This window comes from Saccopteryx bilineata, chromosome 8 (genome assembly GCF_036850765.1).
Source record: "Saccopteryx bilineata isolate mSacBil1 chromosome 8, mSacBil1_pri_phased_curated, whole genome shotgun sequence".
In the NCBI taxonomy this organism is placed as follows: Eukaryota; Metazoa; Chordata; class Mammalia; order Chiroptera; family Emballonuridae; genus Saccopteryx; species Saccopteryx bilineata.
The window spans coordinates 52,987,533-53,008,293 of record NC_089497.1 but is presented as its reverse complement, the minus strand read 5'-3'; the positions used below and the strand labels follow the sequence as shown (position 1 = coordinate 53,008,293).

General features: G+C 43.5%; 1 protein-coding gene across 1 annotated transcript in view; it reads left to right on the top strand.

The window, feature by feature from the left end:
- The first annotated feature begins 16,157 nt into the window (after nucleotides 1-16,157).
- Nucleotides 16,158-20,761, top strand: part of HACD2 (3-hydroxyacyl-CoA dehydratase 2) — a 112,815-nt gene continuing 108,211 nt past the window's right edge. The window contains exons 1-2 of the mRNA XM_066241169.1: nucleotides 16,158-16,387; nucleotides 18,941-19,058. Coding sequence (XP_066097266.1) covers nucleotides 16,233-16,387; nucleotides 18,941-19,058 — 273 coding nt within the window. The 5' untranslated portion in view covers nucleotides 16,158-16,232. The remainder of the gene's footprint in view (nucleotides 16,388-18,940; nucleotides 19,059-20,761) is intronic.

Sequence of the window (20,761 nt, the reverse complement as noted above, 5' to 3'; positions counted from 1 at the left end):
ATGTGCCTTGACCAGGCAAGCTCAGGGTTTTGAACTGGTGACTTCAGCGTTCCAGGTTGACACTTTATCCACTGCACCACCATAGCTCAGGCCATTATAAAAATTAAATGAGCTCATGCACACTACCTTATCCTACGGTAAGCCCCTATTCTGGCACACAGAGATGCTAATATATGTCAAACATCTTCGGACAGTCCTCAAGGAACTGATTATACTTCTGCAGGAACAAAACAAATACATGAAAAAGTCATATACTTTTATTATTACTTTTTATTTAGTGATTTTATTTTTTTGTGTGGCAGAGATAGAGAGAGTCAGAGAGAGGGACAGATAGGGACAGACAGGAAGGGAGAGAGATGAGAAACATTAATTCTTCGTTGCAGCTCCTTAGTTCATTGATTGATTTCTCATATGTGCCTTGACCGGGGGCTACAGCAGACCAAATGACCCCTTGCTCAAGCCAGTGACCTTGGGCTCACCTTGAGCAAGGTGAACCTTGCTCAAACCAGATGAGCCTGCACTCAAGTTGGCGAACTCGGGGTCTCGAACCGGGGTCCTCTGCATCCCAGTCCGACGCTCTATCCACTGCACCACCACCTGGTCAGTCATATACTTTTAAATAATGAAAGATGAAAAGAATTATCTAAATTTCCACCCACCTCCCAATAAGGGGTCTATGAATCTGGAAGTGCCCATGCAATTGCACAAAAAATAGTTGCTGTAGTCTTAGGAAAGGCTACAACTGCCCTCTTGTTCTAAGCAAAATGTTAACTCCCAGCTCTGAATCCTCTTCTTCATACCCAAAGGAGCAAAGCACATCTGACTTGTATCAGGCTTACTGTCCAATCAAGAGGAAATTTCTCAAGTAAGCTTGACTTTATTTTTTGTAAGATTATTAAATTTATTGATATAGCGAAAGGAGAGAGAGAGAGAGAGAGACAGAGGTGGGTGGGAGAGAAGCAGGAATACATGCCTTGACCGGGCAAGCCTGGGGTTGTGAACCGGCAACCTCAGCATTCTAGATCGACGCTTTATCCACTGCGCCACCACAGGTCGGGCTCAAGTAAGCTTGACTTTAAACTAATTGCACTTAACCTTTACCCCAAAAAGTTCCTTGATTTTTAACTGACATTTACAAAAGCTCATTCGCATTGACTTGTTTCTGACTGCATATTCACCACAGATCAAATAGGGCTGTGCTATGCAGTCCCAGGAAAAAGCTGAATAGATTTTTTTTTTAATTGTCTAGAAAGCTTAAAAATGGAGGGTCCTATCTTCTAGCGAACCAGGAGATCAAGAGTGTAGAAAGTGGGAGGCTATCATAGTAGAGAGAAGGCCAAACATGAACTACTGAAGACAAGCAGTAACCCTGTTCTCTTTAGAACCTCCATTAAACAGAATAAGTGAATACTATTTTTAAAAAAAGGCTACAAACCCTTCAAAGACAAATATGGAAGAAGACTGATGAAAAATATCAGAAGTTTGGGAGATGGAAAGTGAATGGATGATTGGGTAACTGAGTTAGAGGAGAGAAGTTGAAAGCTGACTTTCTGTAAAGAAGGAAGACAATAGGAAGGCAAGTCAATTTGCCCCGAAGAGAACCCCAAAAGCCAGATATGGGAGAAAGCAAATACCTAAGAAGAGTAGCCTCAAAGGGAATGTAAGGTAGCAATTCACTGAGGCAAACCAAGGTCTTCAAGGTCAAAGCAGGTCAAAAGTCCAACTAGGAGACCAAATCAGAGGGAGGACAGGATAACTACGAGCCAGGACAAACAAACGTGCAGAGTCCAGGAGGCCACTCTGAACACAACAGTGTCCATGGTCAAAGTGCAGAAAAGAGCTTGATTCTGGAAAAGCATTTGCTAGTTTGAGTTTTTAAAGACAGATAAGCCTCTTTAAAGTTAAATTGGTTGTTCAAGGAGACAAACTGTTGGACTTTCATTAATGTACCCTCTTTATGAATGTGTTATATTCAATTATTTAAAGCAGAAGCTTGGTTAATCTATTTAATTCAACTTGCTCAACTTAATCACAATTTTCATTTCCTCTGTAAAATAAATTAACTGATGCCCACACACTTCTGTTCCCACTGAGTTGTAGATTTACCAAGCAAACATCAACTGGGTTTGTTCTTAAATTTCTTTATGCTAGTTCTACTTGTCATTATAATTACATAATTTAACTAAGTATTATATAAACCAACAAAAGTGGGGTGCCATAAAAAAGACTAGTTGTTTCTATGGAAACTCAATTGAGACTAGTGGTCATACATGGCAGATTGAACACTTGCATTTTATCTCCTGTCTCCCGAAACCTCACTAAAATGAAACTAAAGAAACAAAAGGCATAAACCCACAAAGGCAAAGAATGAGAAAGGTGACATGGCGGCTTGAGTTTTGACAAAATCTGGCAATAGAATAATTGGTCATTAATTTTGTTTCAATTTTTTTCCACTTTGCAAGTGTCCATGGGGGAGAAAGCCTCAAAAAGCAAGCTGAGTCCTACCACAGAAATATTGAATTAGACTGACCCCCTCCATCTCCTGCTCTAGCCCATATGGCCTATGACAGTCCCTCCCTAGCCTAGCAGAAAAAGAGGACCTTTTAAAGGTAGGCAGAGAGGCTGTGGACTGGTGGAGCACAGGCACAGCCCAGACTGGGGAAGAGGCAACTCCACACAGATGTAGGGGACAGAGGGGCTACATGTGCACCTTAAGACTCCAGTCCTCTCCACTGTGTGGCCACCAGAACTCTGCCTGCCAGAGGGACCGGCTACACAACTTGCAGGGCCACTGCAGAGTGAAAATGTGAGGCTCCCTGTTTCAAAAAGTATTAAAGGCTGACCAGGCAGTGGCACAGGGGATAGAGCGTCGAACTGGGAAGCAGAGGGCCCAGGTTGGAATATCCAAGGTCGTAGGCTTAAGTGTGGGCTCATCTGGCTTGAGTGCAGGCTTTCTAGTTTGAGTGTGGGGTCACTGGCTTGAACATAGGACATAGACATGACCCCATGGTCACTGGCTTGATCTCAAAGGTCACTGGCTTGAAGCCAAGGTTGCTGACTTGAGCCCATGGTCACTGGCTTGAGCAAGGGGTCACTCACTCTGCTGGACCCCGCCCACCTGGTCAAGGCACATATGAGAAAGCAATCAATGAACTAAGGTGCCGCAATGAAGAATTGATGCTTCTCATCTCTCTCCTTTCCTATCTGTCTCTGTCGCACACACATACACACAAAAAAAGTCAGTGACAGCCGAGTATTAAAACAAGTGTGAATTCCAAGTGTGACTGCGCATTATGCACCCATGAAACCAGCCCCGTTGCTGCAAATTATTTCTGCATATGCTCGGAGGGTTTTTTTTTCCTTGGAAAATTAGCCTGGAGAAATGATTCACCTATGCAGGAATTTCTCAATAAAACAGTCAGATTCTCATAAACTTGTCAATTGAGGCTGTTTTATGCATTTGGGGGCAGTTTTTGTGCACATAAAAGATTATTCAGAAACTACTCTGGGTTATTTATCTTTTTCTTTCTTTCTTTCTTTCTTTTCTGAAGCTGGAAACGAGGAGAGACAGTCAGACAGACTCCCACATGCGCCCGACCGGGATCCACCCGGCACGCCCACCAGGGACAACGCTCTGCCCCTCTGGGAGGGGGGGGCATTGCTCTGCTGCAACCAGAGCCACTGTAGCGCCTGGGGCAGAGGCCAAGGAGCCATCCCCAGCGCCCGGGCCATCTTTGCTCCAATGGAGCCTTGGCTGTGGGAGGGGAAGAGAGAGACAGAGAGGAAGGAGGGGGGTGGTGTGGAGAAGCAAATGGGCGCTTCTCCTATGTGCCCTGGCCGGGAATCAAACCCGGGTCCCCCGCACGGCAGGCCAACGCTCTACCGCTGAGCCAACCGGCCAGGGCCTACTCTGGGTTATTTAAATTAATATTTTACCTATGTTGCAAATTTAAAAGCTAATTCTTACTTAAACTTTTCAATTCAATTTTCAGATCTGATTTGGTAGATTTATAAAGATGTAATATTCGCCTGACCAGGCGGTGGCGCAGTGGATAGAGTATCGGACTGGGATGCAGAGGACCCAGGTTCAAGACCCCGAGGTCGCCAGCTTGAGCGCGGGCTCACCTGGTTTGAGCAAAAAGCTCACCATCTTGGACCCAAGGTCGCTGGCTCGAGCAAGGGGTTACTCGGTCTGCTGAAGGCCCACGGTCAAGGCACATATGAGAAAGCAATCAATGAACAACTCAAGTGTCCAATGCGCAACGAAAAACTAATGATTGATGCTTCTCATCTCTCTTTGTTCCTGTCTGTCTGTCCCTGTCTATCCCTCTCTCTGTCTCTGTAAAAAAAAGAAAAGAAAAGAAAAAAAAAAAGATATAATATTCATTTTTAAGAGGGTTTTTTGCTCTAATTAATTTCCTTAAACATTTTTAAGGTGCCTTCATAAATGTAATATACACATTTCATTTTTATTTCTCCAATTATAACAAAACTTTTCAAGAAAAGTCCCATGCAAATACCTTCTCAAGTAAAGTAAGTCTCATAAATAAATAAAATGTGTATACATAAGGGAATTTAATTCCTTTTAAATGGTCCAATACTGTTTATAATTTTAGTAAGAGTTAAACTTTGAATCCCAAGTCAAAATCAGTTACACAATTTGTACTTTATTATTTTTTTTCAAGTTATAAGAGAAAGTTTACTTAGTAACTTACATTGGCAGGAAAGGTGAGCCAGCTGGGCTGTGTGGGCTCAGGAAGCAAGTTACCGAGGCAAAGGTGGCCCCTTAGGTTAAGAAAAAGAAAGGCAGAGGCCCTGGCCGGTTGGCTCAGTGGTAGAGCGTCGGCCTGGCGTGCAGAAGTCCCAGGTTCGATTCCCGGCCAGGGCACACAGGAGAAGCGCCCATCTGCTTCTCCACCCCTCCCCCTCTCCTTCCTCTCTGTCCCTCTCTTCCCCTCCCAAAGCGAGGCTCCATTGGAGCAAAGATGGCCCGGGCGCTGGGGATGGCTCCTTGGCCTCTGCCCCAGGCACTAGAGTGGCTCTGGTCATAACATAGCGACGCCCCGGAGGGGCAGAGCATCGCGTCGCCCCCTGGTGGGCGTGCCGGGTGGATCCCGGTCGGGCGCATGCGGGAGTCTGTCTGACTGTCTATCCCTGTTTCCAGCTTCAGAAAAAAAAAAAGAAAAGAAAAGAAAAGAAAAAGAAAGGCAGAGAGAGAACGGCACACTCTGGGGGAGACAGCGGGGGGGGGGGGGTGAAGGTGCCTGCGTGCTCCCAAGAGAGAAAGAGGGTGCCACAGTTTCTACTTTAACTCGGAATTACAAACTGACCTGCTCTCTGCTATGCCCAAATTTCTTCTATATTAGAAATATGCATAATATTCAATAGTTATAATCCACATAAATAAAGGCCCCTTATGGTCCTAAATACAATCAATGATTTTAAGAGCTCCAGGACCACTGTTCTAGGTAATGATTTAATCCTAAATATAACTAGGCAGTGCACTTTAGGTTGAAAATCCCGGCCTGACCTGTGGTGGTGCAGTGGATAAAGCGTCGACCTATAAATGCTGAGGTCGCCGGTTCGAAACCCTGGGCTTGCCTGGTCAAGGCACATATGGGAGTTGATGCTTCCAGCTCCTCCCCCCTTCTCTCTCTCTGTCTCTCTCTCTCCTCTCTCTCCCTCTCTGTCTCTCTCCTCTCTAAAAAATGAATAAATAAAATAATAAAATAAAAAAGAAAAATTAAAAAAAAAAAAGAAAATCCCAGGCAGCACCCAAAATGTTATCCATATTACTGATGTTTTACTACAAAAACATCAAAGAATTTTCTTAGTTTGTAAGGAAGTAAGGGCGTTTATATTGATCAGCATTTCCCTTGAAAAACTCCCCCAGACCTGTCTCTTCTACTTAGTTTTCTTCTCTTTACTTACTCCAGGCTTTATCTTTCTTTCACCCTCTTGCCTCCCCCTTTTGCAAGACAGTGTAAGTATATCCAAGATTTGGGGGGGGGTCACTTCCATTAGAAGACAAAAAGGGATTCTAGTTTTTGATAAAATTAAAGAAAAAATATGGCCCTGGCTGGTGGCTCAGTGGATAGAGCGCCAGCCCGGTATATGGATGTCCTGGTTCTGTTCCTGGTCAGGGCACACAGGAGAAGCAACCATCTGCTTCTCTGCCCTCCCTCTCCCCCCCCTCTCTCTTCCCTTCTCACAGCCAGAAGATTGATTGGTTAAAGTATGGACCCTGGCTCTGCAGCTAGCTCAGTTGGTCTGAGAGTGTCAGCCTCAGATGCTAAAAATAGCTCATACTCAAACATCTGCCCCAGATGGGCTGCTGGTTGGATCCTGGTCAGGCACATGGGGGAGTCTGCCTCACCATCTCCCCTCTATTCACCTAAAAGGAAGGAAGGAAGGAAAGAAGGAAAGAAGGGAGGGAGGGAGGGAGGGAGGGAGGGAGGGAGGGAGGGAGGGAGAAAAGAAAGAAAGAAAAGAAAGAATTACAAAACCACTCACTGGAGAAAAAGCAAAATATAGGGTGGGCAAAAGTAGGTTTATAGTTGTTTGTATGGAAAATAATACAATAATTAATAAATAACAATACAAGAATAAACTGTGTTTTGCAAACTCACAACTATAAACCTACTTTTGCCCCACACTGTACATATCAGTAAAAAGAACATAAAAAAAGAAACAAACCCTGATGCCCTTAGTCAACCAAAGATAAATATCATACTAATAATATAATGGTATACCTGATCCAGAGGTTTTCTCTGTAGCTATACAAACCTATACCTGTTATACAAAATCCACTTTTCTATTTAACATGTTCTAAACAATTTCTATGTCTAATACATCTCTGGATTATTATTTCCCCAACTCTTTATTTAAAATGTTTTCAAACTTAGAGAAAGCTTGATAGAACAGCTCAATGAAGACCCTTAAGCCCTTCATGAAGAACTCCTCTTGAGAGACGTCTCACTCTGAACATCTCACTTTTCTGCAAGCTCAGGTCTTCTGATCAAAAGCACCTACGACCAATTCAAGAATGTTTGTATAAGGAGCTGAAGGGGATCTGAATGTGCCACCCCAAAATATGCCACTTTGGCGTAAGGACTATTTTAGGCTGAAGGCAACTGAGAAACAGCAGATGCAAAGAAAGCTCTCTATCCTCCCCCTATTTGCCTAAAAGCAGGATATAAATTTCCCTTGTGAATGTTCTCCTCACCTCTCTCCCATACCAGGAGGAACAGACCACTTTTAATCACCAGACATGACTACACTTCTCAGCCCAGAGATGCCACCCAGACATCACAATCTTCACTAAAAATAACTCTTATCTTCCATTAGTTTTCCCGACATATTTACCTTCCCACAATTTACTGCCCTTAAAAACCTAAATCCCTTTTCATTTGTCTTGTCATTTCTCGACAAAGTTATTGCTCTTTGTTAAAATGGAATAGAAGCCTCCAGGATGAGCTTCTCTTTGGGCCTTTCCCTTGGTTTCTGTGACCCCACTCACCCCAGAATGAATATGAAATAGTGCCCTGGCCGGTTGGCTCAGCGGTAGAGCGTCGGCCTAGCGGAGCAAAGACGGCCCGGGCGCTGGGGATGGCTCTGTGGCCTCTGCCTCAGGCGCTAGAGTGGCTCTGGTCGCAACATGGCGACGCCCAGGATGGGCAGAGCATCGCCCCCTGGTGGGCAGAGCGTTGCCCCTGGTGGGCGTGCTGGGTGGATCCCGGTCGGGCGCATGCGGGAGTCTGTCTGACTGTCTCTCCCTGTTTCCAGCTTCAGAAAAATGAAAAAGAAAAAAAAAAAAAAAGAAATAGAACTTTTTCTCCTGTTAGCCTGTGTTTTGTCATTTCAATTTGTAGGGCCCCAGCTACCTACCTAAGGGGAGAGAGGGAAAGGGTTTCCCCTCCCCTACAGAGCCAGTTCCAGGGTAGTAAAGCTTTAGACATATTTCCCTCCCGGGAGATGACCAGAATAATAAAGAGAGTAAAAAAATCTCTGACTTAAAAATCACATCATTTTGCCACATCTGCTTTTGTTTTATTTTAATTTTTTATTGATTTTTAGGGGGGGGGGAGAAGTGGGAAGCATCAACTTGTAGTAATTGCTTCCCGTATGTGCCTTGACAGGATAAGCCCAGGGTTTCGAATCTGCAACCTCAGGGTTCCAAGTTGATGCTTTATATCCACTGCGCCGCCACAGGCCAGGCAACATCTGCTTTTTGTTCACAATTTCTCCCTCATGCTTGTGTCCTCTATTACACACACACACACACACACACACACTTCTTTTGCAGAATCATTTGAAAGTAAGTTTCTGCAAAATCATTTTAATGTCTAAATAGTATCCTAGGTTAAGCCTTATCATAACTTAACCTGTCTGTACTACTGGACATGTGGCTTGTATCCAACAGTTTGATATTATAAATTATAAATAATACTGTGATGAACTTTTATAACTAAATTTTTTTAATGTCCTAGATTCTTTAAGATAAATTCCAAGAAGTCTAATTTTGGGGTCAAAGGACATTCATAGTTTTTTTTTTGTTGTTGTTTTTTAGATTTTATTTATTCATTTTTAGAGAGAGGGAAGAGAGAGAGAGAGAGAGAGGGACAGAGAGAGAAGGGGGGGGATCAGAAAGCATCAATTCCCATATGTGCCTTGACCAGGCAAGCCTAGGGTTTTGAACCAGCGACCTCAGCGTTCCAGGTCAACGCTTTTACCCACTGCGCCACCACAGGTCAGGCCAAGGCATTCATAGTTTTAAGGTTTTGGTATATATTGCAAAGCTGCCTTTCAGAGAATATACCAGTCTATACTTTCAGTAGAAAAGTTTAAGAATACCCATGCTTTATACATCTGCTAGTGCATTATTTTTAGCTTTGACATTTTGAATAAGCAAAAAAAGAGGGCATCTATCTCATTATTTTAATCAGCATTTGTTTATAAACATTACTGATTTTCATTGGTATGTTCATTAACCACTAATAAGAAGACCTATGGCCTGACGTTGTTCATGTGAAGTCATTAAGTATGAAGGGACCTATCTCACAATCTCTCTCCAAAAGGTCTTCTCTATATATTTGCTCAGCTCTCGGTTTCCCCAGGTTCAAATTCTCAAAAGAAGACTGCTATAGTCTATGGGCTAGTAAACTGGAAGTTTAGTATGAAATTTAGAGACTGACTTCTATCACCCAACCTCTCCTTTGCGTCAGGTTATTGCACAATAAAAATAAATCCATCAAATAGGAATCCAATATAAACTGTCCTTATGGTTGGTCAGGTACCCCAAATCCACACTTGTAGGACTGTTAATGGCCCGATGGGAGATGGTGGCAGTGAGATTACTCCCCCTCCTCCTGATAGCCCTGGCTTGTAGCACAGGGCTGATTAGAATGGCGTTCCCCTCCCCATTCCCAATCACAGGCAGAGAAGCCAGAAAAGAGAGAAAATGGTGAACTGCAAGACAGCAGAGCCAGCCTGGCTGCCTTTCACTTCAATGACTCTGTGCACAATCTCTTGTCCCCCGGTAAAAACATAGCCCAGTGAATTCCATACTTCTTAGCTAACCTTATCAGTTTTCCTTCTTCCTGTGGAGGGCAGATATGTTTATTTCTGCCCTTGTGATGGGCATTTTTAATTTTTGGCCATCCAGTATCTAAATACACTTTCCATTTGGAGGGAATTTCAACAATGAAGGTCAAGTGTAGACAAATAGCCCCTTTCCCCACTCCCTTGTCTTTAGAATTTGGACATATGAACTTCCAATCAGATGCTCCTACCTAAGACCTTGACTCTGGAGTGAGCAACACAGAGAAATAAATGGCAGTTTAAAATCTTCCCAGAGATGGTAGAGGAAGCAATAATTGCCCTATCCAGTGTCTAACGGCAGCCATGCCAATGACAGAAATTATTGGATACTAATTCATTTCTTTCTGTGTATTGATTTGGTCTCTATTTTTGGCTGCCTAATTTCTCAAGGCTCCTGTCTATGTTTTCAACTTCATTCTTCATCTTTTCCATCAACGTAGTGAGCTATACAACATCCTTTAAAGACATTTCTTTTCTAACAAACCAGAGTTGTTCTCCATCATTTAAAAGCTGGAGATCTGGTTAGTACAGACCTCTTTTGTGCAGAAGTTGCCTTTGCTATGGAGATAAAAAAAAAACTGAGGAAGAGGGATGCCTCCTCATCAACTGCTCCTGGGTCAGGCAGCCAGCTCTAGTCCAGAAGAACTCACTCTCCTGACCTTTGTGGTAATCATCTCTTAGCTTTTCTTTATAGTTTTAAAACCCATATATGTACCCCTTAACACTTGAATTTCATTTAGCCTGATTTTGAACTTAAGATGAATAAATCATACTATATATATTATTTTTTACCTTCTTTCACTCAGTGTTTATGATATTCATTCAAGTTGCCCAGCAGAGCTGCAATTTGTCTATTGGCATTGCTGTAAATATCCCATTGTAAGAATACTTATTTATCCTACTGTGGACAGATGCTGTGTGGCATTCAGAGTGGGGCTATAATAAACAACATTGCTTTGAATATTCTGGTGCATGTATCCTAGGGGAAATTTTGTTTTGTTTTTGTTTTTACAGGGACAGAGAGAGAGTCAGAGAGAGGGATAGACAGGGACAGACAGACAGGAACGGAGCGAGAAGAGAAGCATCAATCATCAGTTTTTTGTTGCGACACCTTAGTTGTTCATTGATTGCTTTCTCATCTGTGCTTTGACCATGGGCCTTCAGCAGACCGAGTAACCCCTTGCTCGAGCCAGCAACCTTGGGTCCAAGCTGGTGAGCTTTTGCTTAAACCAGATAAACCTGCGCTCAAGCTGGCGACCTTGGAGTCTCGGACCTGGGTCCTCTGCATCCCAGTCCGACGCTCTATCCACTGTGCCACTGCCTGGTCAGGTGGGAAATTTTATTTTTTAAGGTGAGAGGAGGAGAAATAATGAGGCAGACTCCCACATGTGCCCCGACTGGGATACACCTGACAACCCTGTCTGGGGCTGGGGCTCCGAGTACCAAGCTATTTTTAGCTCCTGAGGCAGAGGCTCCACAGAGCCATCCTCAACTCCAGGAGCCAGTGCGCTTGAACCAATCAAGCCATAGCTGTGGGATGGGAAGAGAGAAAGAAGGAGGAGGGGGTACTTTATATATCTTGTTTTAAAAATTGTTCTTTATCTTTGAGATCATAAAGACAATCTCATATTAATTTCTCCTATGTTAATCTCCTAAATTAATTCTCCTATATTAATAATGTCTTTCACATTTAAGCCTAGAAATGATTTTTTTTTAATTTTTTTTGTTCATTTTAGAGAGGAGAGAGAAAGGAAGAGAGAGACAGAGAGGGACAGAGAAGAGAGAGACAGAGAGAGAAGGTGGGGAGGAGCTGGAAGCATCAACTCCCATATGTGCCTTGACCAGGCAAGCCGAGGGTTTCGAACCAGCGACCTCAGCATTTCCAGGTCGACGCTTTATCCACTGCGCCACCACAGGTCAGGCTAGAAATGATTTTTGTGTGTGGTGTGAAGTTGGAAGAATTTTCCTATAAGGATGTCAGCAGCATTTATTGAAAAGGCTGTTTTTCTACTGCATCTCTGTCATATACAAAGTATCTTCATGTGTGTGGGTCTGTTCCCAGACTCTCTGTTCTATTCCATCAGTCTATTTGCCATTCCTGAGTCAATACTGTACTCCTAATTAATATAATTTATAATAAATCTTGTTATCTTAGAAAGCGAGTTTTCCCAATATCTTGGCCATTTTTGGATCTTTACATTTCCATATAAAATTTTAACCTGCTTGTCAAGCTCCACAAAAATCAAACCAAATAAACAAGAAATTTTGATTAAAATTGTATGCAATTTACAAATTAATTTGGGGAGAACTGTCACCCTTACTGTAAATTAATTCTTTCAACTTATGAGCTTAGTATTTCTCCATTTATTTAGATCTTCATTAATGTCACCCAATAATGTTTTGTGATTTTTAAATAAAATTGGAATGTTAACACATTACATTACATGTTTTATGATTACATTATGATACATGCTTAAGATTGGTATGTTTTTCTGGTGAATGGAACCTTTCTTTATTACGAAAGGTTTTTTTCTCTAGTAATGCTTTTCAATTGATCAATATAGATACGTATATTAGCTGAATTCATTTCCAATTGCTGCTATAACAAATTATCACAATTTTATGACTTAAAACAATACAAATATTTATTATTTTACAGTTCTGTATGTAAGTTAGAAATCCAGTACAAGTCTCACTGAGCTAAAATCAAGACATTACAGGGCTGTGTTCCTTTCTGGAGGGGGAATCCATTTCCTTGTTTTCAAGATTCTAGAAGCCCCGTTCCTCCATTTTCTTTTTTCTTTTTTTTTTTTTTTTTTTCTTTTTTCCGAAGCTGGAAACGGGGAGGCAGTCAGACAGACTCCAGCATTCACCCGACCGGTATCCACCCGGCATGCCCACCAGGGGGCGATGCTTTGCCCATCTGGGGCGTCGCTCTGTTGCATCCAGAGCCACTCTAGCACCTGAGGCAGAGGCCACAGAGCCATCCTCAGAGCCCGGGCCATCTTTGCTCCAATGGAGCCTCGGCTGCGGGAGGGGAAGAGAGAGACAGAGAGGAAGGAGAGGGGGAGGGGTGGAGAAGCAGATGGGCGCCTCTCCTGTGTGCCCTGGCCGGGAATCAAACCCGGGACTCCTGCACGCTGGGCCGACGCTCTACCGCTGAGCCAACCGGCCAGGGCCTCCTCCATTTTCAAAGCCAGAAACATTGCATCTTCCTCTGCCTTTCTTTTGTAGTCATATCCCCCTCTGACTGACTGATTCTTATTCTGCCTCCCTCTTGTGATTACATTGGGCCCATCCAGACAATCCAGGACAACCTCCTCATCTCCAGGTCCTTGATTTAATCACATCTGCAAAATTCCTTTTGCCAAGGAAGGTAACTTCTAAGACTAGTATGGGTAGGAAAAGCATGTTGTGGTGTGAGACTGAAGACATAGGTAGGGCAAGACCATGCACATTATTGAAGGGCTACTTTAAATATTTTATATTTTATCTCATGTGTCATTAAAAGTCATTTAAATATCTTAAGGGGGTGAGGAGGGGAAAGGTAGTAGACATGAACAAATTTGTATTTAGAAAAGATGGCTATGACTGTACTGTAGAGAACAGACTGGAGTTGGGTCTAAGTGACCACAAGAAGATACACTGAGTTTGAAATTGATTCCAACTGATAGAGCTTTATGTTTTCCTGCCTCTTAGTTTCCCAGGTTAAACTGAAAAGAAAAGCAGTTAAGTGAATGAAAGAAGCTTTCAGATAAGTGATTATTTGCTCTGCAAAATGACTCACTTCTTTATTTCTTTTGCAATTTTCCCCCACTGATCACTGTCTGCAATTTGATTACACCTACTTGCTCTTTAAAGAAGTCAGAAAAATAAGGCCACAGGATCTCTATATAATCTGTGGGGCTTTAAAGGATGAGACTCCGACAATTGTTTAGTTTCTGTGTCTCAATCTCTAGATGTTTATAGCTCTAAATGCCACCCCCCTGATGACTCTCAAATTTATATCTCTAATCCATACTTCTTCCCTGAACCTCAGTGTCTACATCTAATTGTCTACACAACTTCTCCATTTGTCTAATAAAGATTTCAAATTCAACATGTAAAAACCAGAACTCCTGATTTCTTTCTTCAAAATCTCCTCTTCTACAACTCAGTTCTTCCAAGTTGCTCAGTTTCTTTTACTTCACACTCCACATCTAATATATCCACAAATCTTGTCATTGCTGCTTCTAAAATATGTCCAGAATTCAATTCAGTTTTCATCACCTCAGTCAATACCACTCTGCCCCAAACCACTATCACTATGATTTGGATTTTGGAAGTAACTTCCTGGTCTGATTTTCACCACCTAATACTATGTGTTTTCATGGGGCTCCCTCTACGTGATCTCTGGAAGACCCATGACTTGTCTCTTTTATTCAGTGCCATCATCCCCAGTGCAGCCTCCCAGCTGCTCCATAAATACTAGCTGGAATGAATAAGTATTTTATACCATCACATATGCAGGCTGTTTGGGTGTGTGAAAATTGATGGTAGGGTACTTTTACAAATTAAAATACCCTGAGACAACACAGTGAATAGAAGATGGGCTCAACTGGTTGATGCAGTTTCTGATAGGAGAGCCAAAATATGAAAACTTTGGCTTTGGTAATAGTAACTTTTTAGTTGTAATGAATGGGAGATATGTAAGGGTTAGGAAATAGTTCATCTGCTTGCTATTCTCTCTCTTTTTTTTTTTTTTTAATTTTTTTAATTTTTTTTTTTTTTCTCGTATCCTTCCGAAGCTGGAAACGGGGAGGGACAGTCAGACTCCCGCATGCGCCCAACCGGGATCCACCTGCACGCCCACCAGGGGCGATGCTTTGCCCACCAGGGGGCGTCGCTCTGTTGCGACCAGAGCCACTCCAGCGCCTGGGGCAGAGGCCAAGGAGCCATCCCCAGCGCCCGGGCCATCTTTGCTCCAATGGAGCCTCGGCTGCGGGAGGGGAAGAGAGAGACAGAGAGGAAGGAGAGGGGGAGGGGTGGAGAAGCAGATGGGCGCCTCTCCTGTGTGTCCCGGCTGGGAATCGAACCCGGACTTCTACACGCCAGGCCGACGCTCTACCACTGAGCCAACCAGCCAGGGCCCGCTATTCTCTCTTAATGGCTCCCTGGCCTTTACTTAGAAATGCAGTGACAAGTTTACCTTTGCAGGAATGTTGAGGAAAGCTTACTTTGAAGAGGGACCTGAGTTTATATCACAATAGTTGTTTGTGAAAGCCTAGTCACAGGACTTACTGTGAAAAGTTAAGGCCTATAGATTAATTAGAAGCTTAGTTTACAATTCTTAATCTTTACTTTATTGCCTAAGAAATCCAGGGAGTTCTCTTGCAGAAAGTTTGCAGATGCACCAGACCCTGGCCAACCAGGAGCAACACTGAAGACACCAGACAGACCTGTGCCAGTGCCAGAAGGACATTCCGGGGAGACATTCCTGCAGACCAGAATCCCGCCTCCCGCACACTGCTATGTGACTGACTGCATGTTCTATGAGTTACCAACCTCACAAAAGGTATATAAACTGGCCAGTAAGCCAAGACTGTTAAGGCAGTTCTTTTGGATAGGAGTTCCCTGCCTTCTCAAGTTGCTGCAATTTGAATTAAAGACTCTCTTATACCTACTGAGCCACTGTCTCTCATAAAATTGGGGGGTGGGAGGGGGAGGGAAGGGCAGCAAACAACACGAATCTCATCTTGTTACGGTAACATTTCCACAAGAGCTGTGCAGGTTTTTCATGTAAGCCAACATCCCTCTATTTGGGGCCACTGTGGATGTAAAAGCTTCGCACTCCCTCCACACCTGCCCTGGGCAGACCTAACAGCTTTGGCCTCCTCCTGCCTCAGCGACAGGTGAGCCCACCTGGCTTGGGGCTGGAAGGTGCAGCTGAACCTTCTCCAGGCCCCCATGAATGTCACCGGAACCCAGGCCACACTAGTCAGATAGTATAAGGAGTCCACTTTGTTGACATTCTCTGCTGTACTAGCAACTGAAAACCAAAAGGCAGGGAAGACACTTTGGGAGACTGAATCCCCAACCTGTTTATGCTTAAGGAGCGTGGCACACCTGGCAGAGGCGCTATTTCCGTCAGCCTCTGATTTGACGGGGAGTGAAATTGACGTCAGTTGCCCTGACCCAAAAATGGTGGGTTGCTGCATCGTTATATGGAGGTGAAGATTAGGGCTTTTGGGAGAAGTGAAGGTGAGAAGAACGAAAGCATCACTTTCTTCACTCAACATGTAGGCGGAGGTTACAGAAGACTAGGCAGAGACGATGAAGCATCCAGATGGCGGAAACAGCAGGCCCAGAGAGGGTGACCAAAGGTGACTAACTCAACCCAACATGGCGCCAGAGATTATTAGCGGAACGCACAAAAAGCAGTGATTACTCAGATCCAAGATGGTAGTGACTGAAGCAAACCAAGGGGCAGGGAGCGTCTTTGCCCTTCTCCAAGATGGCGGCCGCCGTGGGCGCTGTCCCTGGCTCCGCCCCGCGGCCTCAGCGCGCCTCCCCCGCCCCTCCCAGCGCCTCCGCGCAGTGCTGGACTCGGGCGGTGGTGCTCACGCCTGGGGAGCGAGGTCCGGGAACTTGACATGGCGGCAGCGGCGGCGACTGCAGCAACCAAGGGGAATGGGGGCGGCGGGGGCCGCGCCGGGCCCGGCGAAGCCAGCGGCGCGCGGAAGAAGAAGGGCCCGGGGCCTTTGGCCACAGCGTACCTGGTCATCTACAATGTGGTGATGACGGCGGGGTGAGGCTGGTGCTCGGGGAGGCGGGGAGCGAGCCTAGCCGGCCAGGGGGCTCTGCGGCCGGCGGAGCGGCCGGGTCCGGCCCATCGCGCGCGGCGCAGCCGGGGCGGCCCCGGACCGGTCCTGGGCGCCGAGGGCGGCCGAGCGCTCAGCGCCCCGGTGCTGCCCGGACTCCCGCCTGGGCGGGGGCCAGCAAGTTCCGGGCAGCGGGTGTGCCCGAAATGCAGTTCGGGGTTCCAGCGAAGCACGGGGAAGGCTGCCGGGCGCGGGTCGGAGGGCCGTGGGAGCAGGGCGTGCGGGCCACGGGTCCGGGTCTGCGAGGCGGCGTGCAGGCGGTCCTGCAGCGCCCAGAGCCTGGGCGGCAGTCACGACTGGCCAGCTGGTTTCCCCAAGGGGGTGGAGAGAGCGGTGGCTGCAGAGTGACCATGTGTTTAGGCGGCTGTTTTCAAAATCCAGGCCGAGCCATATATAATCTGAAAGGTAATGGGAAAGCTTTCAAAGTTTTTGGCCAGTGACAGTAGCAGAGCTGTCCTTTAGATGAGTTGAGACTTTTTAAGGATAGATTGGGCTGGAGAAGGCCCTGGAGGTAGAGGGCAGAGCTCCTGGGGAGGAAGGGAATAGACCCACCAAACGGGTTTGCCCCTCCTGTTGCTCTTATTTCAGTCCATTCTTGTCACAGCGAGTTTTTAGTTTTAGTTCTGACACTCACTAGAACTAGTTAGTGACCTTGGATAACTTACTTTAATCCTCCTTGATCTCATGATTTTTGGTGAGTATGACAGGATCAGGCTATGGCTATTTGTTATGTATTTTTTTAAAAATTTGATTCATATGTAAAACATTTTCCTTTACCTTTTGATGATGAAATTTTCAAACATACATAGAAAACTTGAAAGAACTGTAAAGTGTGCGTCCATTTTTATTTATTTTTACAATGAGCAATACATTGGTAGATGCGAAATTAAAATACATGCAAAAATAAAATACATACGGAGCAATCTTCCCTCTCAGCCTTCTATTCCACCCAGATCGCCTCCCTGGAGGCAGCTTCAGAGGATACAGGAAAAAGTGTATATGCATTCTCCCTTCCCCTATGCCCATTTTTTAAAAACACAAATGCTAATGTTATATTAACATTTCAGCCCTTTGCTTTTTACACACACACACACACACACACACACGCGCGCGCGCGCGCGAGTATATCTTGGGAGGATCATAGGCTTTATTGCTAGTATTAGAAATAGCCAGGGCTGAAACCAGGGCTCAGAGAAGTTGTGACTTACCTGGCTAGCTTGCAGTCACCCAACTGGTTAGTATTAGGTCTGGATCTAGAACCTATTTATCTTCAACTCACAGGCCAATAAAGAAATATTACAGATGAAAGTTTTCTTTGTTGCCTAAATGGTCACAGTGATTTTAAAAGACTATTCAGGACTCTATTTATATTTATAAGTTAAATTCTTGCCTTAGCAAGGGCATTGATGAGAGTCTTGGACCTGGAGTGGGATTTTAAGATACACTGGGGAATTAGAAAAGATCAAGAAATAACAGTTAAAAAAAAAAAGTTATTATTCCTGGGCAGTGAGTGTATAGGAGGGAGCGGAAGATAAGGAGGGAGCGGAAGATAAGGAGGGATATCTAGGAAGAGAAACTGAGACTGAGAGTAAAGTAAGCTTTTTTGCTAGGCCGCTAATGCTGGACCAGTTACACCATTAAGAAGTTCATCTCTACTTTTATGAACTATTTGATGTCTTTGTATGACATTTTGTAGAAATAACATACATACCCCATTGCATAGTTGACATTCTATATATATGTAAATGTATTACTGTCTTCAAGGCAACATACCTTAATAAAGGTTTGTTTGTTTCATTTTGGAACTTAAATTTTAAAATTACCGGGCCTGAGAAATTTGTTTTTTGAGGACAGTGGAACAGAAATGTAACGCTTACAGTGGTACGCCTAAGTACTTTCCTGTTTTACATTTGGGTTTATCCAGATTCCTTTACTGAATTAATTCTGGGAAATTCAACCAAAAATACCTTTTATTCTTTGAAAAATATCTAACCACCTATTCTTACTTCATTTACCATTTTAAAAGGATAGATTTTAAGGTATGGGTATGTTTCCGTGAGATACTTGTAAAAATGCCTAAAACATCTCTCCACCCTGTTATAAGAGAGCTTTGAACTGCACAGGCCATTCACACTTTTCCTTTAACACTTTTTTTCTTTTGTCTTAGAGTCTCTGGCACTTAATTTAGCTGTTCAGGGACCAATTTAGCTTATTCCCTTCATTTTGGCCTTATTCTCAACAGGCAAGGTTGCCAAAAAGCTGAGCTCCAGATGGGTGAGGTGGCACTGTGCTTTTGTACAGCACTCTTGGTGTGGTGCAACATTTCTGAGCATTGGCGTTTGAGAGCTCTAGGTGATAAATCCAGAACACGGATTCTTGAGGTCACCTCTAGCAGTGTCTATTGTCTCTACATCTTTCTATTGCTTTAAATCCTACTTACCTTTTTTTTTTCTGATTGCTCTTTTTTCTATTTTTCTTAGGTGGCTTGTTATAGCAGTTGGTCTAGTCAGAGCATACCTGGCTAAAGGTAGCTATCACAGCCTTTATTATTCCATTGAAAAGCCTTTGAAATTCTTCCAAACTGGAGCCTTATTGGAGGTAGGTCCTGAGATTTGTTGTAAATTTCTGTTGTTATAAAATAAAATTTATGCTACTAAATTATACTGAAGTAGTCATATATGTTGGATTTGCTTTATATTTTGAAAACTTGCATTATAGTTTACTATAATGTTGATACATAGACCATCTTTTTGAAATTCTAGATGAAATAAAATCTCATTTAACTTGTATTACCTGAACTATAGTTTACATTCTACTTCTACTGGAAATTAAATGAAACAAGTTTATATGGGGATTTTTAAAATTCTAGAAGCATCCTAGAGAAGTGTTAGCAAAGTCTTATACTTTCGGGGCCAGGCATATAATGGGAACAGGAACTTGTTCAGTGAGGATGTCAGGAGTGGTAGATGTAAGAAATGGTAGAGCCTGTCCAAAGACATCCAAATTAAAAAAAATATTTTTTAAAGCAAAAGCTTATTAATTTCCCTGTATTAAGAGTAATATATCTCTAGTCCTGTTTCCTGGGGTCAGTATATGTTAGCAGTTTTGAGTTGCAATTCAAACTATTAAAATGAGTTTACAGACTTCTGTGGTTAATATTAATGTGGATTTAACTTACAAAGTCAGAAACCCAGTTCAGGAATGCGAACCAAGGATTTGGCGTTGCCTCGCTCTTTTTGTCTCTCTTCTACGCTTATTTGTTTCTCATTGAATGCTGGTCTCAGACCCGCCTACTGCAGGCTGCCTTCTCCACACGGTAGGAAACGGAGGAAGTTTATTCTGCTCCCTATCTGTGTCTCACTTCTAGGTTGGCCTTACTGAGACCTATCTCTCTGGTCAGTGATAGGCAGGGCTTGGGCACACAAAGTCAATAGCTTCCATAGTTTATTATCGTGAAAAACCTTCAGGTTGAAGAAATCTGGTATTCCATTTCATTTCACTTTGCCTTCATGGCAAGCCCAGTATGACATTTGGAGTGATATTTAAGCAAAAAAAAACATTTACTTCCATGAAATGAGGTATGATACCTCATCCTCTCACCCTCTCATTTAAAAGCAGAAAATTGTAGGTTTTTTCTTTTCCTCTCTTAGAAAGCAGACAGATTTCAATACTGTCTCTAGACTTACACCATTTTGGTAGCTGGTGTGATGAAATGAGCTTCGGGCTGGACGGCGCCTGAGTACCCCTATTCTAAGTATGCTGGTTTTACCAACTTGGTGAATTTGAGCAAGTCATTTATCTGTTGTTATCTCATCTTCTCATTTGTAAAATAATTAATTTAAAGTAGATTTCCAAAGCCCCTTCCTGCCCTAATAGTTTGAGTCTGAGGAAATCAGCAAACCCTACTGTGGGCCATGAATAGGGTCTGGAATATTTTTGGAAGGGGGCGGAGTAAGTGAGGACTGCTTTGTCTCCCAGGCTTCAGTGATTTCAAAGGGACTCTACCTCTGTGGGACTTTATAATATTGGAGATGCTATTTAAAAATTTTAGGTATATCTTAAGAAAGGTAGTGACATTAAATAGTTTGATACGAAATCCACTCAGGAACCAAATCTTAGACTTTGAAGGATTAGCCTAGGGCTATCCCTATAGAATTTTTAATAGGGATTTAAGAAGATAATTTGGATTTCTTGGTTTTATCTCTGTTATTCATGTTGAGAATGAAATAGGTGGCAAATCCTAGGTTTGATTTTGGGAAAAGAATTCTGCATAATGAAGTAAAGACTCCCAAGAATATACA